Raw genomic sequence first — 21,185 nt, forward strand, 5'->3', positions numbered from 1 at the left:
AGAGAGACCAGAAGAATGATTCATTTGGATCGACGAGCCATTTCGCGAATCAATAGAATGTCTCTCTATCCTTATCTATTCTATCTTTATATGACGGGCCATAAAAAAAAGAAGTATTTTTTTATGGCATGCGGGATGATCGCGCCTAGTAGCCACATATCAGCTGCGCTCAATATGCGGGATTTCTGTTGGATCAGATCTTTCGCTTTGACGAATTTGGACCTAGCAAAAAGGACTCTAAGCCTTCGCGCAAACAAGCAAAGTAGAAGCAAGACGAGGAATCGGAGCTGTCGTAGAAGCAGTAGCTTCCCCCGACAATATACAATACAACAGTAGCGACCATGAATAAAAAAGCCCCTTGTTTAACGAGTTCGCTGCTTTTCCCAGGCCGGAGAAGGGCAACTACTTATTGATTGATCGCCTTTCTTTGATATGTGTTCAATTTAGTACAATACAAACTACAACTAGATCAAAGCGGAAGGGCCACTCACTATAGAAGCTATAACTAGAAAAGCCCTAGCCAATAGTTTAGTAGTCGGTCAAACCCCCATGCTCACGACATGTTCTTGATATTGATTGAGTTGGAGGGAGTCAGAGACTACCACGGAATCCTTCCATAGTCACCCCGGTGACCTTCGTCACCAAAGCGTCACGACAGTTTCCAAGACCCCTCATATAATCTCCAGTGGGGATCAGTCGGAGCACGTAGGAATGCCGACCACTACTTAAGCCACGTCTGGCTGAGGCGAGCAGCAAGCGGGGGAGAGTATTTTGAAGTACAAGAACGTTGGGGTGGGACGCTAGTACTTAAACTAGGGTTTCTTCTTACCGCTAATCTTGCGTTTTTCAGCAGTTAGTTGTAGCACGCCTTCCCTCCTTCTCTCATTTCGGAAAGATTTGGCAGTATTTTCTTATGATGACCTGGTCGAGAGAGTACGAAACATCGGTGTAAAAGATTCAGTGGGATGGTTATAGTAAGGGGTGAACCAAGTGCTTACGCGAAGAAGCGAATCAATCAGAATGGAGACAAGGAAAGGAATCGAGGCCCGGCCCAGTAGCGATGCCTCTCACGCGGATGGGAGTTACTTTTCTTTATCACCGTAAGCGTTATGAAATGGACCCGCATTCCCCTTTGCTTTTCTTTTGCAACTAAGCTTAAAAGAAACATAGTAGTCTTTCAAGCCATTAGAAAACTCATTAAGTGCTCTGTTGAGTGAATGTCTGTTGAGAAGCTTAGGTCATACATTTCCAGCTAATTAGAATACAACCATGAAGGTGGGGTTCGAATGCCATACAACTATTTATTCTGGTAAGTAGGATTGGAATGTAGTCCCTTTTTATTGGATCCGCCGCTCCGTTAAGTGAAATTCAAAGTAGGTGTGGGTCTAGGTAGAGGAAGTCATAAATCAAGTATCAAGTATTGTTATAAATATCGTATATAGTAGTTGCCAAACTCATAAGCATCACACACTTCGATCTACTTTATTGAATAACTTAGCTAGATAGAACCGACTCAAGCCTTTAAATGAAAGAAGCAATAATGACATAATTTCTGTCTCAAGACCTCTTGCAGCTATAGCCAATGCAGCACCTCCTTGATCAACATACAACACAGCCCATTACGCCTTGCTCCAGTCGCAGTATAAAGAGAGACTAGAACCTACCGGGGAGCCCTCGGCAGAGTCCCTATCGTTGTTGCAACAATTACACACAGAGTTCCAGAATTTCACATTTGTGAGAAGAAAGGGTATGTGTGTTTGAAAGGAGTGGTGCAAGAACGTATTCTGAGCCTCAGTCAACACAACTTGTTTCGCCTTTTCCGAACAACATTCTTATCAGGACCCTCCTTTATATAAACCACTCGTAGATATATACCTGCCTGTGGCCTCAGATGAATACATCGATAGATAAGAAGGGAAATGCATCATCTAGAAAGGCTTACTGAGGTTTAGGGACGTTTGTGTGATGGATCGTACGCTTACTCATGACGACTTGGCTATTCAATAAAGGACGGAGTCAACGTGATCCTTAGGGTCCAAAAATATTCCATTGGTGTCAGCTATTAGCGATTATTCAAATTCGTAATGGTATAAATTATTGGTCAATTCCACTGATTCTTCTTTCCCGTTCCTTCACTGGCTATAGCGCCTTACCTCTTCTGTGACTTGTCATGAGATGAGAAGTATCAAAAGTGTCGGGTTTGGGTTTATGTCATGCTAGACTCATGTTTCTCGTTCTTACGCCGGGTCTGCGACCTTACAAGGATACACAAGCTGGTGAAGGTTTTGGAGAAGCAGCAAGCTGTTCGGATTCAACTTAGCTTTGAGCAGGCCTCGGGCGAGGAAATGCTTTGGATGTGCCAGGAGATAGTCGGCTCAGGGGCTTTTGGGCGGAGCCAAAGTGGTCCACATACGTACCATTTCCATCATCACAAGATCCCCTTTTTCTGTGTGCATAGAGATAAAGCATGCTCTTATATTTAGATAAGAGAGAGATTTTTCTCAGTGCCTCCCCTTATCGGCTTGATCTTCTTCTGCCCCTCGGTAGAATGAGTCTACTTAGCGAACTGGCAGGATGCGGAGATCGATTGATCAATATGCATATCGAGCATCTACAGTTATTCTCTCTTCCCAAAAGATATCTCAAGTCGCTTCCAACATTTTGATGAGTAAGGGAGGGTATTTTCAACAAGATAACTATGGACGACCATCTTCCAATTTCCATTTTATATCTTTCATTGGGTAAGTAAGGGGAATAAGCAAGAACGGTGGAAAGCTTAAGAAAGTGCTAGTTCCTTTGCTGCGAATGGGTGGAATTGGTATCCCCAAAAGGTTTTTCTCTTAAAACCTCTGGCAAGGGGGTGTGGAAGAGTTCAAGTCTATCCCTTTGGTTAAGCTACTGTTGTTATACATCTCTACTATTATGGGCCACCACTTACTTAAAGGAAGTCGAGTACACATTTCCTTCAACCTGAAGGGCGAGGACCTGCAACGACGTAACGTTTGAAAGAAAAGTAACCAGCATAGGAGAGTGATCAGAAAGCATAAGACTTGAGGGAGGGTTGGCTAATCAAATTAGAATGAAGATTCCGCTCTATATGATAAACGTTGGTTGACTTTGATATGAAGTGTTGATTGTGTTTTCTATTCGTTCAGACCCCGATAGTGCTTCTCATTGTGACTGAAGGAAGGTTCATTCTATGCAAGATATATGCTAGTTTACAAGCATGAGACCCTCCTTTCGGGCCGGTAGACAGAGGCCTCAGTTCCAACGAAATGGGGAGCAAAAAGAGGTCGTGTCATACCATATAGATGAAATGAATGAAAGATATTCCTGCTGTTTCTGTGCCTATTAGTACTTCGCTCTGACCACGTCAAGAGGAGTAGTTTGTTTTTCTTTTGTAAAGCGAGCCCAAGGAAATATATAGGAGAACAAAGCTTGGTTTGTAGTAAGTAAATTCAAAGGCTCAAATCGTCTATATCAATGCAAGTATATCTGGATGGAGTGACTCGTGCTTTCGAACCATAAACTAATGCCGCCTCTCGGGAGCGCGTGTTACTGTTCCATTCTCTGGAGCACAATCCAACGGAAAAAAAGTATGTTTCCAACCTACACCTTTAGTTGTTCTAGCTCATGAGGAAGACGACTATGGAATTCAGATTTCCTTTCTCTCGAAGCAAGCCAGTCCTTAATTAATGATAGGGAAGGAAGGAATTGCTCTTAGGCTTGTGAGTCTTTTTATCATATGGATGGGTCGTACAACCCTTACATGGTCTCTTGGCATGAAATTGGGTACTTTTCGTCTATGGCGAGATGGAAGTTATCTGCAAAGAATGCCAACTTAGGACCGTCAAAGTGGCAATCGTATCAACCCACCGAAACCGCTCTTTGGAATGGAATGCATAGTATTGTGCATTGGAATGGAAAAGTCGAATAATCAATACATGGATCTAGTATCAACATGACCCAACTTCCATTCTCACGACCCAACTTATTCAATCACTTCCATTATCTTTCTATTGCTACAAATCGACAACAAAAAACATCCCTCAGAATTCCTGTTCGATAGGAAAAAATAGCTCTTCAACCAGAAATAGCAAGCAACATGTTTTCCTTCTCTCTTCCGGGCACACACCCTATCGGGTGACGCCACTGACAAACACCCTAAAGGGGAACGCAACACTTCCTATAACAGAAAAAGCAATATCTGAAATCTTTAAGCAACTAAAAAGACGTATACTAAAAGATATGTGTTGAAAAGGGATGGTCAATAACAAGATGAACCCAATGCCCAATCTTCCCAATAGTATTCCTTAACTCTTGAATTGATACACTTGTTCATGGCATCTATTCTCTATCTTCACTTTTCACCTTCTCATCCTTAACCTCAGTGATCTGTTCCTCCTAGACATCCTTCTGCGTACAAAAACAGAAGAAGAAGCACGGGCATAAATCAATAGAATAGTTAAGTTTCAGAAGTCTTTTTTGATTGGTATATCAATCATGGTTTATAGGGAAATAGTTAGAATAGGAAAGCTCTGTTAGTTACTAATGTTTGGGTTTTTGTTTACGGCAATAGTAGGTTTCTTGCTTGTCATATTTAGAATATAAGCATCAGTTACATTTGACGTCCAGCCTTTTTATAGAAGAGAAAGGAAGGTTAAGGGCAAGGGCGCAGCATAATATATAAGAAAAACTTGCTCTTTGAGGGGAAATTTTTCCAACTAGACCGATAAATGAGAAAAAGTACCAGTCGTACCAAGAACCAAAGGCGCCAGCTTTCATTGATATATATATCGTATCTTTTAGCTGAAAAATCTATGGATAAGAACCGACTCTGGGAGGAGGGGTGGCGCGACAGAGCAATGAAAAGCTGGGATCGTTCCTTATCTTCGGTACTGACGCCTTTTCCTTTTGTATGAGAAAGCGCTACAAAACATCCTTCTCGCGGGTTATCTTCTACTCAAGCAAGCTCTCTCCTATTCTTCATCCACCAACTAGCAGGAACGTAGGAGCACAAGAGGGTCATCATCTTTTGAAATGATTGGCTTTCGATCTGCTTTCCAAGAGGTGGTTTCTGACATGACCAGAAAGAGTGGAATTCTTGTTAGGATTGGCATGTCAAGTTGCTTTCTCGGACCCTAACATAAACCACCTTATCCTCACTCAGATTGTTCTTTTGGACTGAGGAGAAGCACGACCTCTATCTGACGTTTTCTCTATGCCTTCTAATCTCTCAATGGCATTTCCATCTCTCGATTCAATCAATCAAGTAAGTCCGGATGACACTTGTCTTTATTTAGTGTTTTCCCGGCTATTCAGCCATTACTTGCATCTCAGATTCTTTGTACCCTTTTTAGTGCCATGCACACTGAGGTTTCTGGCATGACCGAATCTTTTGAGAATATCGCTTATTATGTTAATTTCTTCGTCTTGATGTACTCAATCCATTCAAATTCCATAATTCCAATGCTATAATCCCTATATTAAGATGAAATAAGAAAGCATCAGTCCTGTTATTTTCTGTCTTCTATGAAAGAATGTAGCTTGCTCTTTTAACCCGGGGCCCCCTCTGGGGAACTGTTTGAGTTTTAGCATCGACCCCATTTCCTTTTGATCGTATTAAGCTTGACTCGCTGCAAAACATTTCGCTTTCTGCGCCACGCTCATACGTGGTTTACACTCCTACCCTTTCATCTGACTTTGCCATCGAGCAATTGTTTGTTTTCAACTGGATTGGATTCCGAACCAAGAAAGATAGGCAACTTTCACTTGAAAGAAAGGAGCTTCAGAACTCTTGTATTCCACCGATTAAGAATAAGAAAAAGAATAAGAGCAAGAAGGGGCTATCTTTGTGAAGGGACCGGCACCAGAAAGTAGATCATATGGCCTTTCTTTTGCCAAAGTCAAGTAAAGCCCCAGCCCAAGAAATGCAGCAAAGCAAGTCGTCTTTGGTTTGGAGCGAAATTACTTGATCGAGTGCCTTACCTGAAATCGACGATATAAAGTGGACTCTTTAGCTTGCTCCGACAGAGGTCTCCTTCTCCCTTAGCAGCGAGACCAGTCCCTACCTCTTTTCAATCAATCTTTCATACTGTATGTCTTTTCTACGCCTAAAACAAGTTCATGTCTCTCCTCTCTGAAGTCGGACCTTATTGAAAAGTAGTACGCTTTCTTTCATGGTGTTCAGGATCCCATGCTTTGTAGTTCACGCATGGCTTTCTCTAACGAAGCTAATGCCGAATTAAAGACCTTAAACGGAAAGACACAGGAGGTGGCGAAAAACGAAAAAAGAGAAAGATCTTACAAACTTCTCTGAACCCGGTAGCCAGCGGAGCCCTTATTCATGGGTTAGGGACTAGCATTGAACAAAGCTGGTGACAGCCGAAGAAAAAGTGAAAGGGCAAGTAAATAATCTAAACATGCGGGTAAGCAGCAAAAAAAGAATAAAAGTAACGCGCCCTACCTATTAGTAAAGTAAGGCCTTCTAGAGCCTATCTAACACAGACATACACGCGGATGAGGACACAGAAATAAATGGACGTTGATCCGGTACTGAAATTCCGTAGCAAAAAATGCAATATGTTCATACTTGATGAAACGCACATCATCCAATTCATGATTTAAGAACAAGAGAACGAGATATTTACTTTTTTTTACATCTGTAACTACATTCTCACATTTCTTTTTTGATCTCATGACTTTTTATGCGATCGGAAAACAAATGAGATCAGAAAGGCCATCATTGGGGCAAACAATGCAATAGCTTCGGTGAGAGCAAAGCCCAAAATGGCATAACCAAATGATTGTTTAGACAATGATAGATTTCTCGCCACGGAATGAATCAAAGAACTGAGGACGTTTCCAATACCGACAGCAGCTCTGGCTAAAGCAATTGTAGCAGCTCCGGCACCTATTGATTTAGCACCTTCTAACATCTCGAGTCGAGAAAACACTTTTCTTGTCACGTTTTTCCTTCGCTGTTCTTTCTTGGATTTCTTGTAGATGATTTGAAGTACTTGGGCCTGCACCTCCATAATTTTCAAATGTTGGGTTATGCGGACCACTAATTTGATATATATTATCACAATTTGCAAGGCTTGTCACATATTCAAGAAAATGAGCTGTGGATTGAAAATCATCAGGTATAGGTAATCATCAGGTATAGGTATATGTAGGGGGTCCGTCAACCCTTGTGGGGCTGGGTGGGGTATCCTGAACTACTGGAGCAACTCCCCCTTGTGGCTGGGGTAGACTCTCAGTAGCTTAGTTTACACATGGCACGAAAATCTATCTTTAATAATTATGTGCAAAAAGTGCAAAATAGCCTATTGGGGTTCAGTTGGCGAGAAAAGCCTTCTTCCTACATCTGTGAGTAAGGGGCAACCTTTTTGATTAATTCACAGGTAAGGCAAAGTGCTTTCTTTTAAAGAAGCATCTGGTTCCATCTTTCTTTCGTTAGTTAACCCACCTTTTTCTAAGAAGGATTTTTGTAATTCTGGATTAATAGTACTTAGAATGGCTTTTTCATATTGAGAAATTCTGTCTAGTGGCATTCGATCACAGAAGTCGTTGACAGCAGCATAAATCACAACAATTTGTTTTTCAATTGGAAGTGGTTCATATTGTGGTTGTTTGGGCTCTTTTGTAAGCCTTGCACCTCTATTGAGTAATGCCTGAGTCGCAGCATCAAGGTCTGACCCAAATTGAGCGAAGGCGGCCACTTCACGATATTGTGCCAATTCCAGTTTTGAACTACCGCAGACTTGTTTCATAGCTTTCAACTGAGCGGCAGACCCGACGTGACTGACGGATAAGCCAACGTTAATAGTTGGTCTAATTCCGCGATAAAAGAGCTCTGTTTCCAAATAGATTTGTCCATCTGTAATGGAGATCACATTGGTGGGGATATAGGCCGATACGTCTCCAGCTTGTGTTTCAATCACGGGTAACGCAGTCGAGCTACCTGCACCTGTCTGGTCCGATTGTTTAGCGACTCTTTCTAAGAGACGGAATGTAAATAGAAAACATCCCCTGGGAAAGCCTCACGACCTGGAGGTCAGCGTAACAATAATGACATTTGTCGATATGCCACCGCCTGTTTACTTAGATCATCATATATAATTAATGCATGCATTCCATTATCGCGGAAATATTCCCCCATGGCACACCCTGAATATGGGGCCAGAAATTGCAGAGGAGCAGGATCCAAAGCGGTGGCTGCTACAAGAATGGATTATTCCAAAGCATTCGGTTCTGAAAGAATTTGAACTAATTGTGCCACAGTCGAGCGTTTTTGTCCAATCGCAACATAGACACAATACAATGTCCCACTCTCATTTGTGCCCCTTGAGTTCATTTGCTTTTGGTTTAATATAGTATCGATAGCTATTGCAGTTTTTCCAGTTTGTCTGTCCCCGATTATAAGTTCTCGTTGACCACGGCCTATAGGAACCAGGCTACCACTGCTTTTAAGCCTGTTTGCATGGGTTCGTGCATAGATTTACGTTCAATAATCCCTGGGGCTTTCACTTCGACACGTCTTCGTTCGTGATCGCTTAGAGCCCCTTTTCCATCAATAGGTACTCCCAAGGCGTCGACCACACGGCCTAACATGGCCTTTCCTGTAGGAACATCCACAATAGATCCAGTGCGCTTGACAAGATCTCCTTCTTTAATAGCGGTATCACTAGCAAAGACAATAATACCTACATTCTCATTCTCAAGATTTAAGGCGATTCCTTTCACACCGCTGGCAAATTCCACCATTTCTCCTGCTTGAATCTCGTTCAATCCATAAACACGTGCAATCCCATCTCCAACTGAGACCACTCGACCGATCTCATCCACTTGAAAATTCGTGTAAAAGTTGGTCATTCTACTTTCTAATAGAGTCGTGAGTTCCGCAGCTCTGGGTGAGAATTCCATACTTTAACAAATTAGATGGATGGTATTTTGAAGGGAGAAATCCGCTTTCAAGAAAAAGATCTTTACTTCACACAATCTCGATTTGAATTCTCATTTGGTGAACCGGGCATCTCGGACAAAGACAATAACAAGAAGATATGGGAAGACCCTTCGTGGTCCTACTCCCTTGTCTCTACCTTGCTTACTGCCCCTCGTAGGGGCCAGCGTACCCATACCGAAAATGATTTACTCTTTTTATGGGCGCTTTCGACTAGGATCTCGTTAAGGAGTCGGCCCAAACAAGACCGAGATTCCTGCGAGAATTGCTACACTGCCTGCAGTGAAATTGCAAGAATCACTTTATACGCTATTTCGAAATCGAATGAATTGAGCAACTGTATTTCCCCAGATTTCCATTGGAAAAGGGGCTTTTTTTGTATGCAAGTGATGATCGATTGGCGGAGAAGCCGCTCCCGTGTGGGGTGGCCGTGAGAATGATTCCGAGTCTTCCTGACCAGACCCATGTGGAACTTGTAAATAAATAGGTTTGTAAGTGCCTAGCTGAGTAATAAGATAAGTACCTTTGCTAATAATCCAAAACCTTTCATCTTCTCTTTCTAGATATAGCAGCCTACCCATATTGATAGTGGAATTATTGATCTCCTCTTTCGGATAGCCCATTTTGAATAAGTGTTATGGGTATGGGCTTGACCTACCAGTTGAATGGAATCTACCGTTCTTTATGCTCTCGCTAGCTTTGAACTTGTTTGTACCAGTAATCAAACCCAGAATCTCATTTCCCATTGCATTCATCGCATAGAGCCAGATGCTGCATCCACATGCCTATTTAGTAAGTGGGGTGTATCCTTGGTGACACTTGAGAAATAATCCTATACTTCCAATAACCCACTACTTCCTCCACAGATGGTACATGGCAGGCATCTGCCGAAACTAGAGGCGAGCACTTTTCAATCAATTACGAGAGGCATTCGCTTCTCTAATCTTTAATAAGCGAAGCAACAAGCCTAGTAGGGGAAATACCTTCCTCAGGAATGTCATCAAAGCCAGGTTCTCCAATCGTAAAAGGGAATATTCCATGGCACAAGGGTTGATTTTAGGTGTTGTCCTTGGCAGACCACCATAAAAGGTCCGAATCAGGCGAAACTTTTTTTGGTGCCAGCGAGAAGTAGTAACAAGAACTCCTCCTCTGTTCAATATCAGCCTGGATTAGGTCTAGGTCATAATGAATTTTATGATACCTTCCTTCGTCCATAGATCAGCGTTATGCTTCTGTACCGTGATGAAGAAGGATAGAAGAATGGTAAGATAGGATCGTATTAGTGAGTCGTGGGAAAAGAGTTTTTTCGTACCTTGATTGGACCCACCCAAAAGCAACAGGAATCCCTTTCTCCTCCTATAAGGAAATCTCGTCGTTTCACTCTTCTTCAAGTACCATCGGATTAGTCAACTCAAACGCTGAGAGATTACAATAGAACCAATGCGGCTTTGAGGCTGGCTCCACTCTCGAAATGGAGCAGTTACTTCGTTGACGACAAGAACCCCATTTCCACTAGCCAAAGAGAAATTCATTTCTTCGACTCGATGCCTCCTAATTTTCTCACATTCCCATATTAATAAAAGAATTAGGGAAATGCGAGGGAAAAGAATGCCAAAAGCATTTAGAGATTTGACTGGGATTCGTTCTGGCTCAGATGGCGAGGGATTGCTATAACTATTTTTAGAAGCATTAATGAGATCTCTTTTTTTCTTCATAAGCTTGCATCATGAATCCCACTTCCCACTTTACCTGCCTCTTTAGTAGTCTCACATCTCGGTTTAAGAAAGTGCTCGCTATATTCCCATACCTTCCTGTGCTTAATACCTAGCTTCAAAGAGCCCACTCTTTTATTTCATAGCCGAGAGGCATGAAAGGTTGGGGAAAACCCTCTCCTGTGTGGGTCGTAAGAGTCGATTATCCAAGCGAGACCTTAGAGGGGAGGACACACCATAGCACCCATTGGTAGACTAGACTCCGGAGCTTCAAACAAACTTACAGTAATCCTAATCAAAGCCGGTGCCCTCACCTCCTTCTTCACCGCCGGCGTCTAGGGTTTGGGTGAAGGTATCAGCTCTGATACCATGTGTGACAAATTCTTCCCATTTTCCTGTGATAGTGAATAAACACAACCCTTACGTATCCGTATTTTGTAATCACCTTTCGCTTCCCGTCGCTTCCTTATACTAGAGTTCTGATGACGCGTGCAACCCCGGCTACTTCGCTACCCTACTATTAACAATTACGGATTTTCGATTGTTTATCCAATGCAGCTTAATATGGTTATGCCAGCAAGGAGCATGAACTGAAGCTGGTTATTTACTTAGAAGAGGAAACGGCTAGTCAGCAGAGCAGCGCAGCGGAGTCATCATATTATCATATTCTTGAGTCTCTCCCCACGGGATGACCGCTTCCACCAGACTCTATTTCTATTGGTTCACCTTAGATTTATTGGTTGTCTACATCCGTCTAATCCTTATCTATAAGAACATAATCCTAAGCTATGGATGCTTCGGCCGCACTCTCTACTCAGCTATCTGTTTCTACTGCATTGCGTTTTGAAGGCCCGATACAAAAGAAAGTGGCCTTCCTTATTAGTAGTGATGGAGACGTAAGGTCCGAGAAGGAATAACCTAAAGCCAGTGATAGAATCTGTACAACCGGCAGGAGCGATTGATCAGATATCGCAGGAAGAGTGAACTAGTAGGCTTCTTGATCCTCCAATCGATGGTAGTCACAAAGCCCGCACATTCCAATTCGATCATAACATGACTAGTTTCCTAAGGCATGACTTATCTTCCTAGAATAGCAAGCATATCGTAGCTATTTCACATAGTGTCCCGAGATGTCAATAGCTCTAGTCAGTGCTGGCCTTACTCTTCCCATTCCTTATGCTAAGTGGCAACCTCTTGTTTAAGAGTGCGGAATCCTATTTGTGTATCAGAAGACTATGGTGACCCGTAGATCTTCTATTTCGCCGGAATTCGTTGATTGTCATTTACAATGTTCGTTGTAAGATCACTGAAGGTCCTAAATTGGGAGAGTTTGCTTGCTATCGAACAAATAGTGGAATCTAAAAAAACAATGAAATCCATTCACACAAGCTGGACCATTGCCTTCGGCAACGCCCTAATTCCTTTCCTATCTTTCTTCTTTTTCTCAAGGACCTGTAAGATGAAGCAAATCCCTTTCTTGAATGGCCGAGGAAGAGGCGGCACTAAACAGAACAAGATCCCCCTCTACCTATCCTTGGGGCTGTGCGCATTCTTAAACTTGAGCTGGGTAGGACTCAAGAGAAGGGTGCCTTGGGAGATAAGTAGTTCCTCACCTAAAGCCCTCGTAGAGTCTAAGTAGTGGACCAGAAATATGACATCCTTCCCGCTATACTAGATTTTATCTGGTTAAAGCCAGGTGTGCACATTATATTCATTATAGAAGATATAGAAGATACTGCCATGCCAGCTGTTTCTTATTGGTAAGCTTGCTTTTCGTCGAATGTCTCTAAAGAGTGATGGTGAGTCGAGTAGCATGAATTGTCTATCCAAGGGGTCGCTAATGCGTTATTTGTATAGGATCCCAGTTATTATTGTCAGCTAGATCTACATAATATGTTTCACGCGGAGCCCTTACTTGGTTCGATTGGCATTTTTCTTATCATCCATCCACATAGGGAGAAAGGCCAAGGGCCCAGTGGAGTGATAAAATGAACTATCCAAATTAAGCTAATCCCGTGTCCAAGTTCAAACCCCACATAGCCACTCTTCTTGATCCCCCACCATCACTTGAAACGAAGAATCAACCCGTTTGTTTGCCAATGGGTTTCTGCACAGAGAGCTAGATTAGGGATCAGATGTGCACCTTTCACTAGATTAAGGTACAAAATCCCTTACTAGGTTTGGTAAGTATGTTATGAAGGTGAGAAGTCATCAAACTTCTCGGTAGTGCAATGGATTAAGGTAAATGTGCTAGCTTTCCTCCTGCTGGTTGATGAAAACGGACCTATCCCATATCTCAAAATGGCCCCGTACACTCCAATGGGAAGTAGAGAAAAGGGGAAGTGCAGAAAAGAAGGATCCCCAAATCAGAGGGTATATAAACTTTGTTTGATTAAGGGAATTAGAGAATAGAGAGCAATGGGATAGGAAAAGCTCACAGGAATACAGGTACCGTTTCCCAGGGAAAAGAAAAGGGAACTTCACCTCTTCCTACTAATAAGATAAGGCAATCCAATCCTGATTCAAGATCATGTTGTCTCAACATAGCAATGTGTGTTATGGCAACCTGATTGTGATAACAACATCAAAGCCAAGAAATCAAGGTCGAACAGTTTGTTCCGTCATCAACTGTCAATTCTTTCGAAAGACATGCGAATAAACTACACATTCGACCCTTATCAGCAAGGTCATCACTTGTACCAAGTCTTAGAAAGGCAGCTGCGGCACGTCTTCTCTATGACGTTAGGGCAAGGCTACCTCGCCAGCAATGGTTAGTGCGGTAAGGATAATCGGATGTGAACTAGCTTGCTCTGCTTGCGGAGAAAAACCAACCAAGAGGCGATGGAACCCTCAGAAAACTGCTAATATTGCCCCGGGCAGTATTGGCCATAGACTTGAGTGCAAAGGACAAGAAGGCAGGATCTGGAAACAGCAAACACAGGGATAATCCAGGAAGTAGCAAAGAATCTAGTATTCCACTATATATAGGTCTGATAGATCAACATATCCATGAAGAAAAGGCTGACCCTATCCACCTCCTTTGCGGAATACCAGATCAAGAGATGAATTAGCGGATCACAGGTCTAAGTCGAAGCATGCCAGAACCTTCTTTAGTAGTGAGCCGTACCGACTAGCTCCTAGCAAGGGCTTCAAGATCACAGTAATGCCTGCCAAAACTTTCCTTGGGTACGAATGTCATGTTCAAAGCAGGTTTCTCTAGACACCTTGGAAAAGATCACTGACGAGCTCAATTTCAAAGTGTGAATGAAATTATCAGTTTCATCCTCTTTATGAGCCTGAGATCATATGGGTCAACAATTCTCATTTCTTAGTTATAGATTCTATATTCTCAAGGAAGTGAGCCACTCAACCTCAGCCTAGTGGATTCTCCCCGTTACCTGGACCTGCCTCTCCCGCAGTCAAAACTCTCCTCTACAGCCCTCTGGCTGGGCCAGAAGCCTCGTCTCCTTTAACTGATTCAAGTGATTCAGTAAAAATGAAAGTAATCTCACATAAAATTGGATTATCTAAAAACTCGTGAAAATGACAACGCTAAATCGAAAGTCCTTTATTTATATACAACACACACATATTCCTCCCTTACGAACATGAAAATCCAGTGGATGGTTTGGAAGGCTTTGACCTGATCTTTCGATTTATAATGAGAGAAAATCCATAGAAAGATGGAAGTCATCATCATCCCCTTTATCGATCACAGCCTCTTCCTCCACCCATGATTTTGTTTTCCCATTGACAAATCAGACGAAGACGAACTTGCATTTGTTGAATAAAAAAAAAAGAAGTGTTCTCTTTCTCCAGTGAAAAGAACAGTCTCGCAGGAAGATCCAAATACTTACTATATGTGCATTTATGTATCAACTCTTATATAGTCTAGTTTTCCCGCCCTATCTAGAGAAGGAATCAATTCCCCTTTTTGAATGTACAAAAATTGGTAGAGCTCAGCATGTCTGGAAGCACGGGAGAACGCTCTTCTGCTTATATTATTACCAGTATTCGATATTGGGTTATTCATAGCATTACTATACCTTCCTTATTCATTGCGGGTTGGTTATTCGTCAGCCCGGCTTTCACTTGGAAAAATAGGAGATTTAGTCCCATGCTTTGATTGGTAGCAGAAGGGAGGGCGTGTTGCCAGCCTTCATTTTTCTTGGATATTCAACACTAAATGAAATGCAAATGCATATGAGAGAACTTCAAACTACTTTACTTATTTGCAACAGCAAGCTGAATAATAGAATAAATAAGCAAGGAAGGAAAGAAAGAATAGGGTTGTCGCTATACGCTGTTTGGATTAGATGTCGCGATATAGGTTGTAGTATTTCCGCTCTTTCTATAAGCTAAGAGAGATGTCGCATAATCGGTTGTTCATGATCTTATAATTCATGGACCAAAGTCGCAAATCACTTGTTCTCATTCAAGCATGAGTTCGTTCAAAGTCGGCAAGGGGAATCAGAGAAAGGGCTGTTTAGTCAACAATCATGACCATGGGAACATTTGTTCGCTTTCTAGGTACCCCCAGATCTACTAGTCATCGCCTTTGAGCTGGGAAAAGCATTTACCCTGAGTCGGCAATTCCTGATTCAGAAAGGAAAGGTATGTGGGTAGACATTGAGTTAGAGATTGAATGAAGGGGCACACTAGAGAAAAGCAAGAACAAGTAGCTAGTTGACTAATGCTTTCGAGCACGTACGCTGGCGCTCTTTGATAGAGCATTATCTACAACCCTGAAGCGAACTATGAAAAAGAAATCTAGCAGTCTCTTCTAGCAATGAATTGTAGCAGGGCTTGGTCTCGAAAGGTATAGATACCAACAGAAGCTTGGAAATAAGAAGGAATGTCGACCTACCGCTCCGTGGGCTTTGAACCTTGCTTTTATGTCAAATTCTCAGATGCTATAGCTGTGTAAAAACAGTACTCGATTCTCACGAGAAAAAACAACAGTCTTTATTGTTGTGTGCATATTAGTCACTGATTATAGCTTTGAATAGGACAAACTACTTAAGTAACTCTTGACTATTGCTTGAAACAAGCATTGAAGCAATGGAAAGAAGCGAACGATTAAGCTAATGCAGCAAGAAAAGGGATGCAGCAAGTGTCCAAAAATCGGATATGCCCGGTGAAAATTAGAAACAAGGCTGAGGAAGGATTTCGTACTGCCACAATGCTCTTGATAGAAGGAAGCATGAATACCGAAGGCCTACCTAGTTGAAATAGGAACATCTATGGAAGTCCTCGGCCAAATGAATATTTCACGGAAAGCCGACAAGGGATTTTCTTAATAACTGGGCGCTTTAATATTTTGGAACAACTCGATGAATTTAGTAGATCTTTTTAGGAGGCCTTCCATGACCATAGATCGAACCTATCCCATTTTGACAGTACGATGGTTAGCTGTTCACGGATTAGCTGTACTGGAATGACACACATATGAGAATCTGTACATGATACAGAATAACGACATGACACGCAATCTTATGACTACAGTATGGCCTTCATCTTTGACAACAATCATGACAGGTCACGGTATTAGCGTTAGAGAAAGGAAAGGACTTGAGGTCCGTCCACCTACAACTAATAAAGCTCCGCCTTTGGGGACTACTACAATAGATAGGCATTTGAAGGACCAAACCACCTACTGAGGACTTTGACACCCAGCCCTTAATAAGCAGAATCTACAACTTTGGGATACGTATTTACAGACTGCAAAAGATAGATACAATGTTGTTACCTACCATGCATGCAAATCTTAGTTCTATGGACTACTAGTACCAGGAACGTCATCTACTACTACGAAACTCCCGGGGGACGCTTTTCTAACTGGTTTAGCCTCTAGAGTGGGGAGGAAGAACACCCTCTAGACCAGGATAACTTACTAATTCAATTGACAAAGCGTCCTATTTGCTAGATTTCTAGTCGTTAGCTCTTAGTGAAGACGAATTGCTATCATCTGCGGGCGGCCCTCATTATTGAATTTCTCCGCCTTTGATGCAACCAAATTCACTATTGATTTACGAGTTTATGCATGCTTCATTCCTATATCGGCATGTATTATCCGTAGGCTGGTTGTGAGACATCTTCCTCTTAGTGCTACAAATGGCTTCTTCCTTAGTTCTTTATAGCTCTTTTACCTCTTTTAGATTCTTTGCAATGTTTAGTGCGGGGAACTCTACACTATTGTACTCAGATGCTATTCCTTCAAGAAAGTATCGAAAAGCAAAAAGGGACTCGTTCACTGTATCACATCCAATACAGCTATGCCACAAGTTGACCTAACCAACTGGTAAACAAAACCCAAATTAACGGATCGACCTAGGAATAGGATGAATAGAACCATTGAGTCGTCACCCAATGGAGCAGAGAGCCTTCCTTTAAGAAAGAAATAACTCCCTACAACAACCGTGTTTCAAAACTAGATTCATTATCATATGATAAATTGCATGAAAAGAACCTTCATTCCTACAGAGAGGTTGAAGCTAAGTTTCAAGACCTAGTACGGGCAAAGCGCAATTCAAAACCGAAAGGATCAAAGAAAAGGGAATATCACGAAGGTAAGCACATTCTATTTTTCTTAATTGACAAAGAAAAGGGAGTTATCAACCCTTTTTTCCAAAACCCTATAACGGCTAGTTCCCAATGCTCGGCTTTCTACCTCCTCTAACAAAATCAAAGGTAATATCCTCCGTTTTCCAACAAGATAAGTTCTACGGCAAAGGATGTCAACGGAACAGTTTTGGCAAAGGCAAAGCCCGGGAGAAATCCAATAGCGTATGGCGATAATGTCATCCCCACCGAATCCTCATCTTCAAATCATTTTCTTGAAAGGGCCTATCGCGAAAGAACTCAAGCCAATACTTTTTCATTTTCATGTAGTAGATCCTAGGAAACATATGTACGAGATATTTACAACCCTTCTTCGGCAAGGGTATCCGGTAAAAGGAGGACGGTTCCTAATCTTTTGATCAGCAAAGGGTTCAATGCATTAGTTTTCAACTATGAATGAGTCAATCAGCTAGATCTACTTGCGGCAAACGACACCTTCCTTTCCAAGCCAATGGTACGTAAGGCAATGGTTGTTATTGAAGTTCAGATCAGGGAATACCCTAGGTTTCGGCTTTTTCCACGGTTCCGTAATGGTAGGTTTCGGCTCCTCGCTACATCCCTTCCACTCCTACTAAGGACGCTGCTGAACCGATAGAATTTGCCGAGCGAGCACTACCATAACTTATGGTATCTGACTAGTGTTAAGCATTAGCCATCCAGGGAATGAAACTATGTGACTACCTACGCTGTCACACGGCTCCATTTATCGAAGAAAGGGATAACTGCCATTAAGGTAATGAAATTGACGAGGAAGAGTCCGGAGTTTGGCTGAGCCAAAGCAGAGGAACGAAGGGAAGCAGCCGCCGCTGCACGGGTCCTGTGCATTATCAAAACTAGGCAATGTAGTCAATGAACAAAAGTTTCGTTTACCACTGGGGTTCTTCATATGCACAGTCAGCTCAGTTAACGTCCAGAGGTGTTAATACATAGCAAGAATTGGATTCCAAGTATTGCCATTTCGTGTTCAGAAGTCTGAAGCACATCATTTGTGGGAAGCAGCGAGGAAGAAAAGTGTACCGTATTGACGGTAGTGCAGAATGATCTCCGTCACGATATCGTACGTATCTCTAGAGCACGAACGTACGGTATACAACCGAGTTGCCCGACGTCGGACACAACAAACTTTCGAGCACCCTGTTCATTTAGCCTCTTAATCAATGGAAAGAAAATAGAGGTCTGCAGCAAACAAGAGCAAGCGACACTAAACTACAGTAGTGATAAATTGGCGGAACCTTCTGATAAAATGACAGATTGGAAACCAACACGTCCAGAAAGTCTGAAGGATAAGGCTTCTCTCGTCCAAAGAATGGTACTGAAGGTGAAAGATACTCCAAAATATGTCATTGGATCCAGCTGCAACAATGAAGAGCGTCGTCTTGAAGAAATCACTTGCTGCTTCCTCCACCATGTTCTCCAGTATCTGGTCTTTTCGAAGTAGCTTATTAGCTGATAAGCACTAGCTGAGGCATCTAGCTGATGAGGTACTCTCTGCATATTATACCAACCAAGTTGGTTGTTGTTACTACATGCTGCGAGCATTTGGGAAAATGACAGAAACATAAAATGGGTTTCTAGCTGCATAAGCACAATTATACAGAAAGCAGTCTCCTTTATTCGTATCTGGGGAAAGGGTTGGTTCTCCAAATTATCTTTAAAGAATGTTAAAGTAGTACTGTAATTTTCTGGTGAAATGGAAAGTGGTTGCTACCATATTGTTTGTAGTGATTACATCATAATCCTCATCTTCAAAGCAAGGCTATCCACCAGGGCTTCCAATGCTAGGCTAACCTCGGCAAAAGAACCTAAGGGATTTGCAAATTCTTGAATCGATAGACTTTTGTACAACGGCAAACAAACAGACGCGATAGAGGGTTTTACGCTACTTCACAGTCAGCAGCAAGAGTGGATGGTATAACTCTAGCCAGCAGACGGGAGGGAACGAAGCTCTTTCCTGATCTTGAGCTAGAATCCCTGACGTTGGTTGATTTAGCTGTGGTGTAGCTTAGGATCTTAAAGCTATGCAGCTGGGTTGATCCCTATCGATGGAATGGAGCTTATCAACTCATGAATAGCATGGATCGCCTTCTACTATATCGGGCTAAGGTGCAACAATGGAAGCATACCATGGATAATCCAGAGATACATCCTACCGATGCCGAGAGCACAAAGATCAAGCTAAGTAAACAGGTCTAGTTAAAGCCCACAGGAGTAAGGAAAATACAATAGGTTGCTTTTTTTCCCACCATACCTGGCAGGGATTGGTATCCCCTGATATGTTAACACAAACTAACCAGTTGTCCCTTCCCCTAGAGGGGTTTCCTGTATGGATTCGTTCCCCTAAGCATCTTCCATGAATTGACGTATATGAGCGTAGTTATCAGGTACGCCGGGAGCTAGATTCTATCCCCAGGGATAGTGATTGATGGCATAGAGTTTTGATAGAAAACTCGTATCAAAAGCATACCAAAAGAAAGTCTTGATTCGAGGAACGGAGTACCGGTCCATGATAGAACACAGACCGGTAAGAGAAAGGAAAGTAAGCATAGTCTTCATTGAACCAGAAGAACAATAAGATTTTCCGTCAACAAAGTAACGCTGTGCAAACTCATCTGATCCCTGTTTGGGACTTCTTCTTCATGTCACGAGCCGAAATCGAACTGGCGCTTTCCAGATGCATGGTCCGGATAGATACCTATCAGATCGTGACTTTGATTTCTCAGTTGAAGAGGAGACCTCCCTACATCTGCGGGCTGGCGGTCCTGCCGGCCAGCCGACACAAAATCCAATTCGAGTTTGAAATACGGAGCCAGAAAGAGTCGAGTTAGAAATACGGAGCCAGAAAGAGTCGAGTTAGAAATACGGAGCCAGAAAGAGTCGAGTTAGAAATACGGAGCTTATAATAGTTCAATTAAAAAATGGCGAAAAAGACTTAGAAGGGAAAATACCAAAACCGCATATAAAAAGACATAAAAATGAACATACATAGGTACCATAGGCAAAAGCGGCTGGCTGCTCAAATAATTAAAATGCATTTGATAAAACATATGCATTTGATAAAGCATTTGCATTTGGTAAAACATCTGCATTTGAGAGAAGTTCAAGTAATCCATATTTGCATTTGCGGCGACAAAATCAAGAATCTGAGAATAAGGGTTTGGAGTAGGGGGGGAGGGGAATTTATTGATTCCTCCAACTCCATGTAGTTAGAACTCACACTTTCAACGCTAAAAGCCGTCCCATTGACCGAGTTTGGGTGTGACAATGAAGGGTTAAATTCCACAATCATTCCGTCCATGGAATCCGGGATAAAAAAAGGATCCATCGTGACCCCCCATCTTTTTAAGCTCTGCTCCCAAACTAAAGAGAAAGGAAACGAGACTGATCTTGACGTCGGTGTCGGTTTTTCCAATGAAACGAATAAGTTTTGGATTGAGATTTCACATAAGCATTGCACAATGATCCGCATTAGGCAGGGAGCAGCAATGATACCGCCGGCCAGGAGTAAGTACCTATCCCTCTTATACTTAAGAAAAGAGAAGAGAAGCTGGTGTTGAGAAATGAGAAGTGGGCTATCCCCAGGGACTTTTTAAAAGCAGCTGAAAGGAAATGCTGCTTCCTTTCTATACGCTAATTCTTGCTTTGAAGAGATGTTCCAGACAAGGCATTCTTAAGTCCCACCTCACCTATATCCAACTTTAGGTATTCCACTGTTTCTAGTATAATAAGCAGGTTTAAGCCATGGAAGACATGAGTCACTAAAGTGTTGTTAACTAGATCGCGAAAGATGTGCCAAAGAGGTTTTCCAGCACATGGAATAGCACTCGCAGGGGCATCCTGTCAGTCGCCAGGCCATGCACATTTGAAAGAATTCCCACACACAATGCGAG

General features: G+C 42.3%; 1 protein-coding gene and 1 pseudogene across 1 annotated transcript; both read right to left on the bottom strand.

Moving 5' to 3' along the window:
• Positions 1-6,695: 6,695 nt before the first annotated feature.
• LOC119326540 (ATP synthase subunit 9, mitochondrial-like) lies at positions 6,696-6,997 on the bottom strand. Its single transcript, XM_037600175.1, has one exon. The coding sequence runs from the start codon at positions 6,936-6,938 to the stop codon at positions 6,696-6,698; it is 243 nt and encodes an 80-aa protein (XP_037456072.1). The 5' UTR covers positions 6,939-6,997.
• Positions 6,998-7,400: 403 nt separating this feature from the next.
• On the bottom strand, positions 7,401-9,058 carry LOC119325300 (annotated as a pseudogene).
• Between the last annotated feature and the right edge of the window lie 12,127 nt (positions 9,059-21,185).

The sequence above is a fragment of the Triticum dicoccoides genome, chromosome 6B (assembly GCF_002162155.2).
Source record: "Triticum dicoccoides isolate Atlit2015 ecotype Zavitan chromosome 6B, WEW_v2.0, whole genome shotgun sequence".
In the NCBI taxonomy this organism is placed as follows: domain Eukaryota; kingdom Viridiplantae; phylum Streptophyta; class Magnoliopsida; order Poales; family Poaceae; genus Triticum; species Triticum dicoccoides.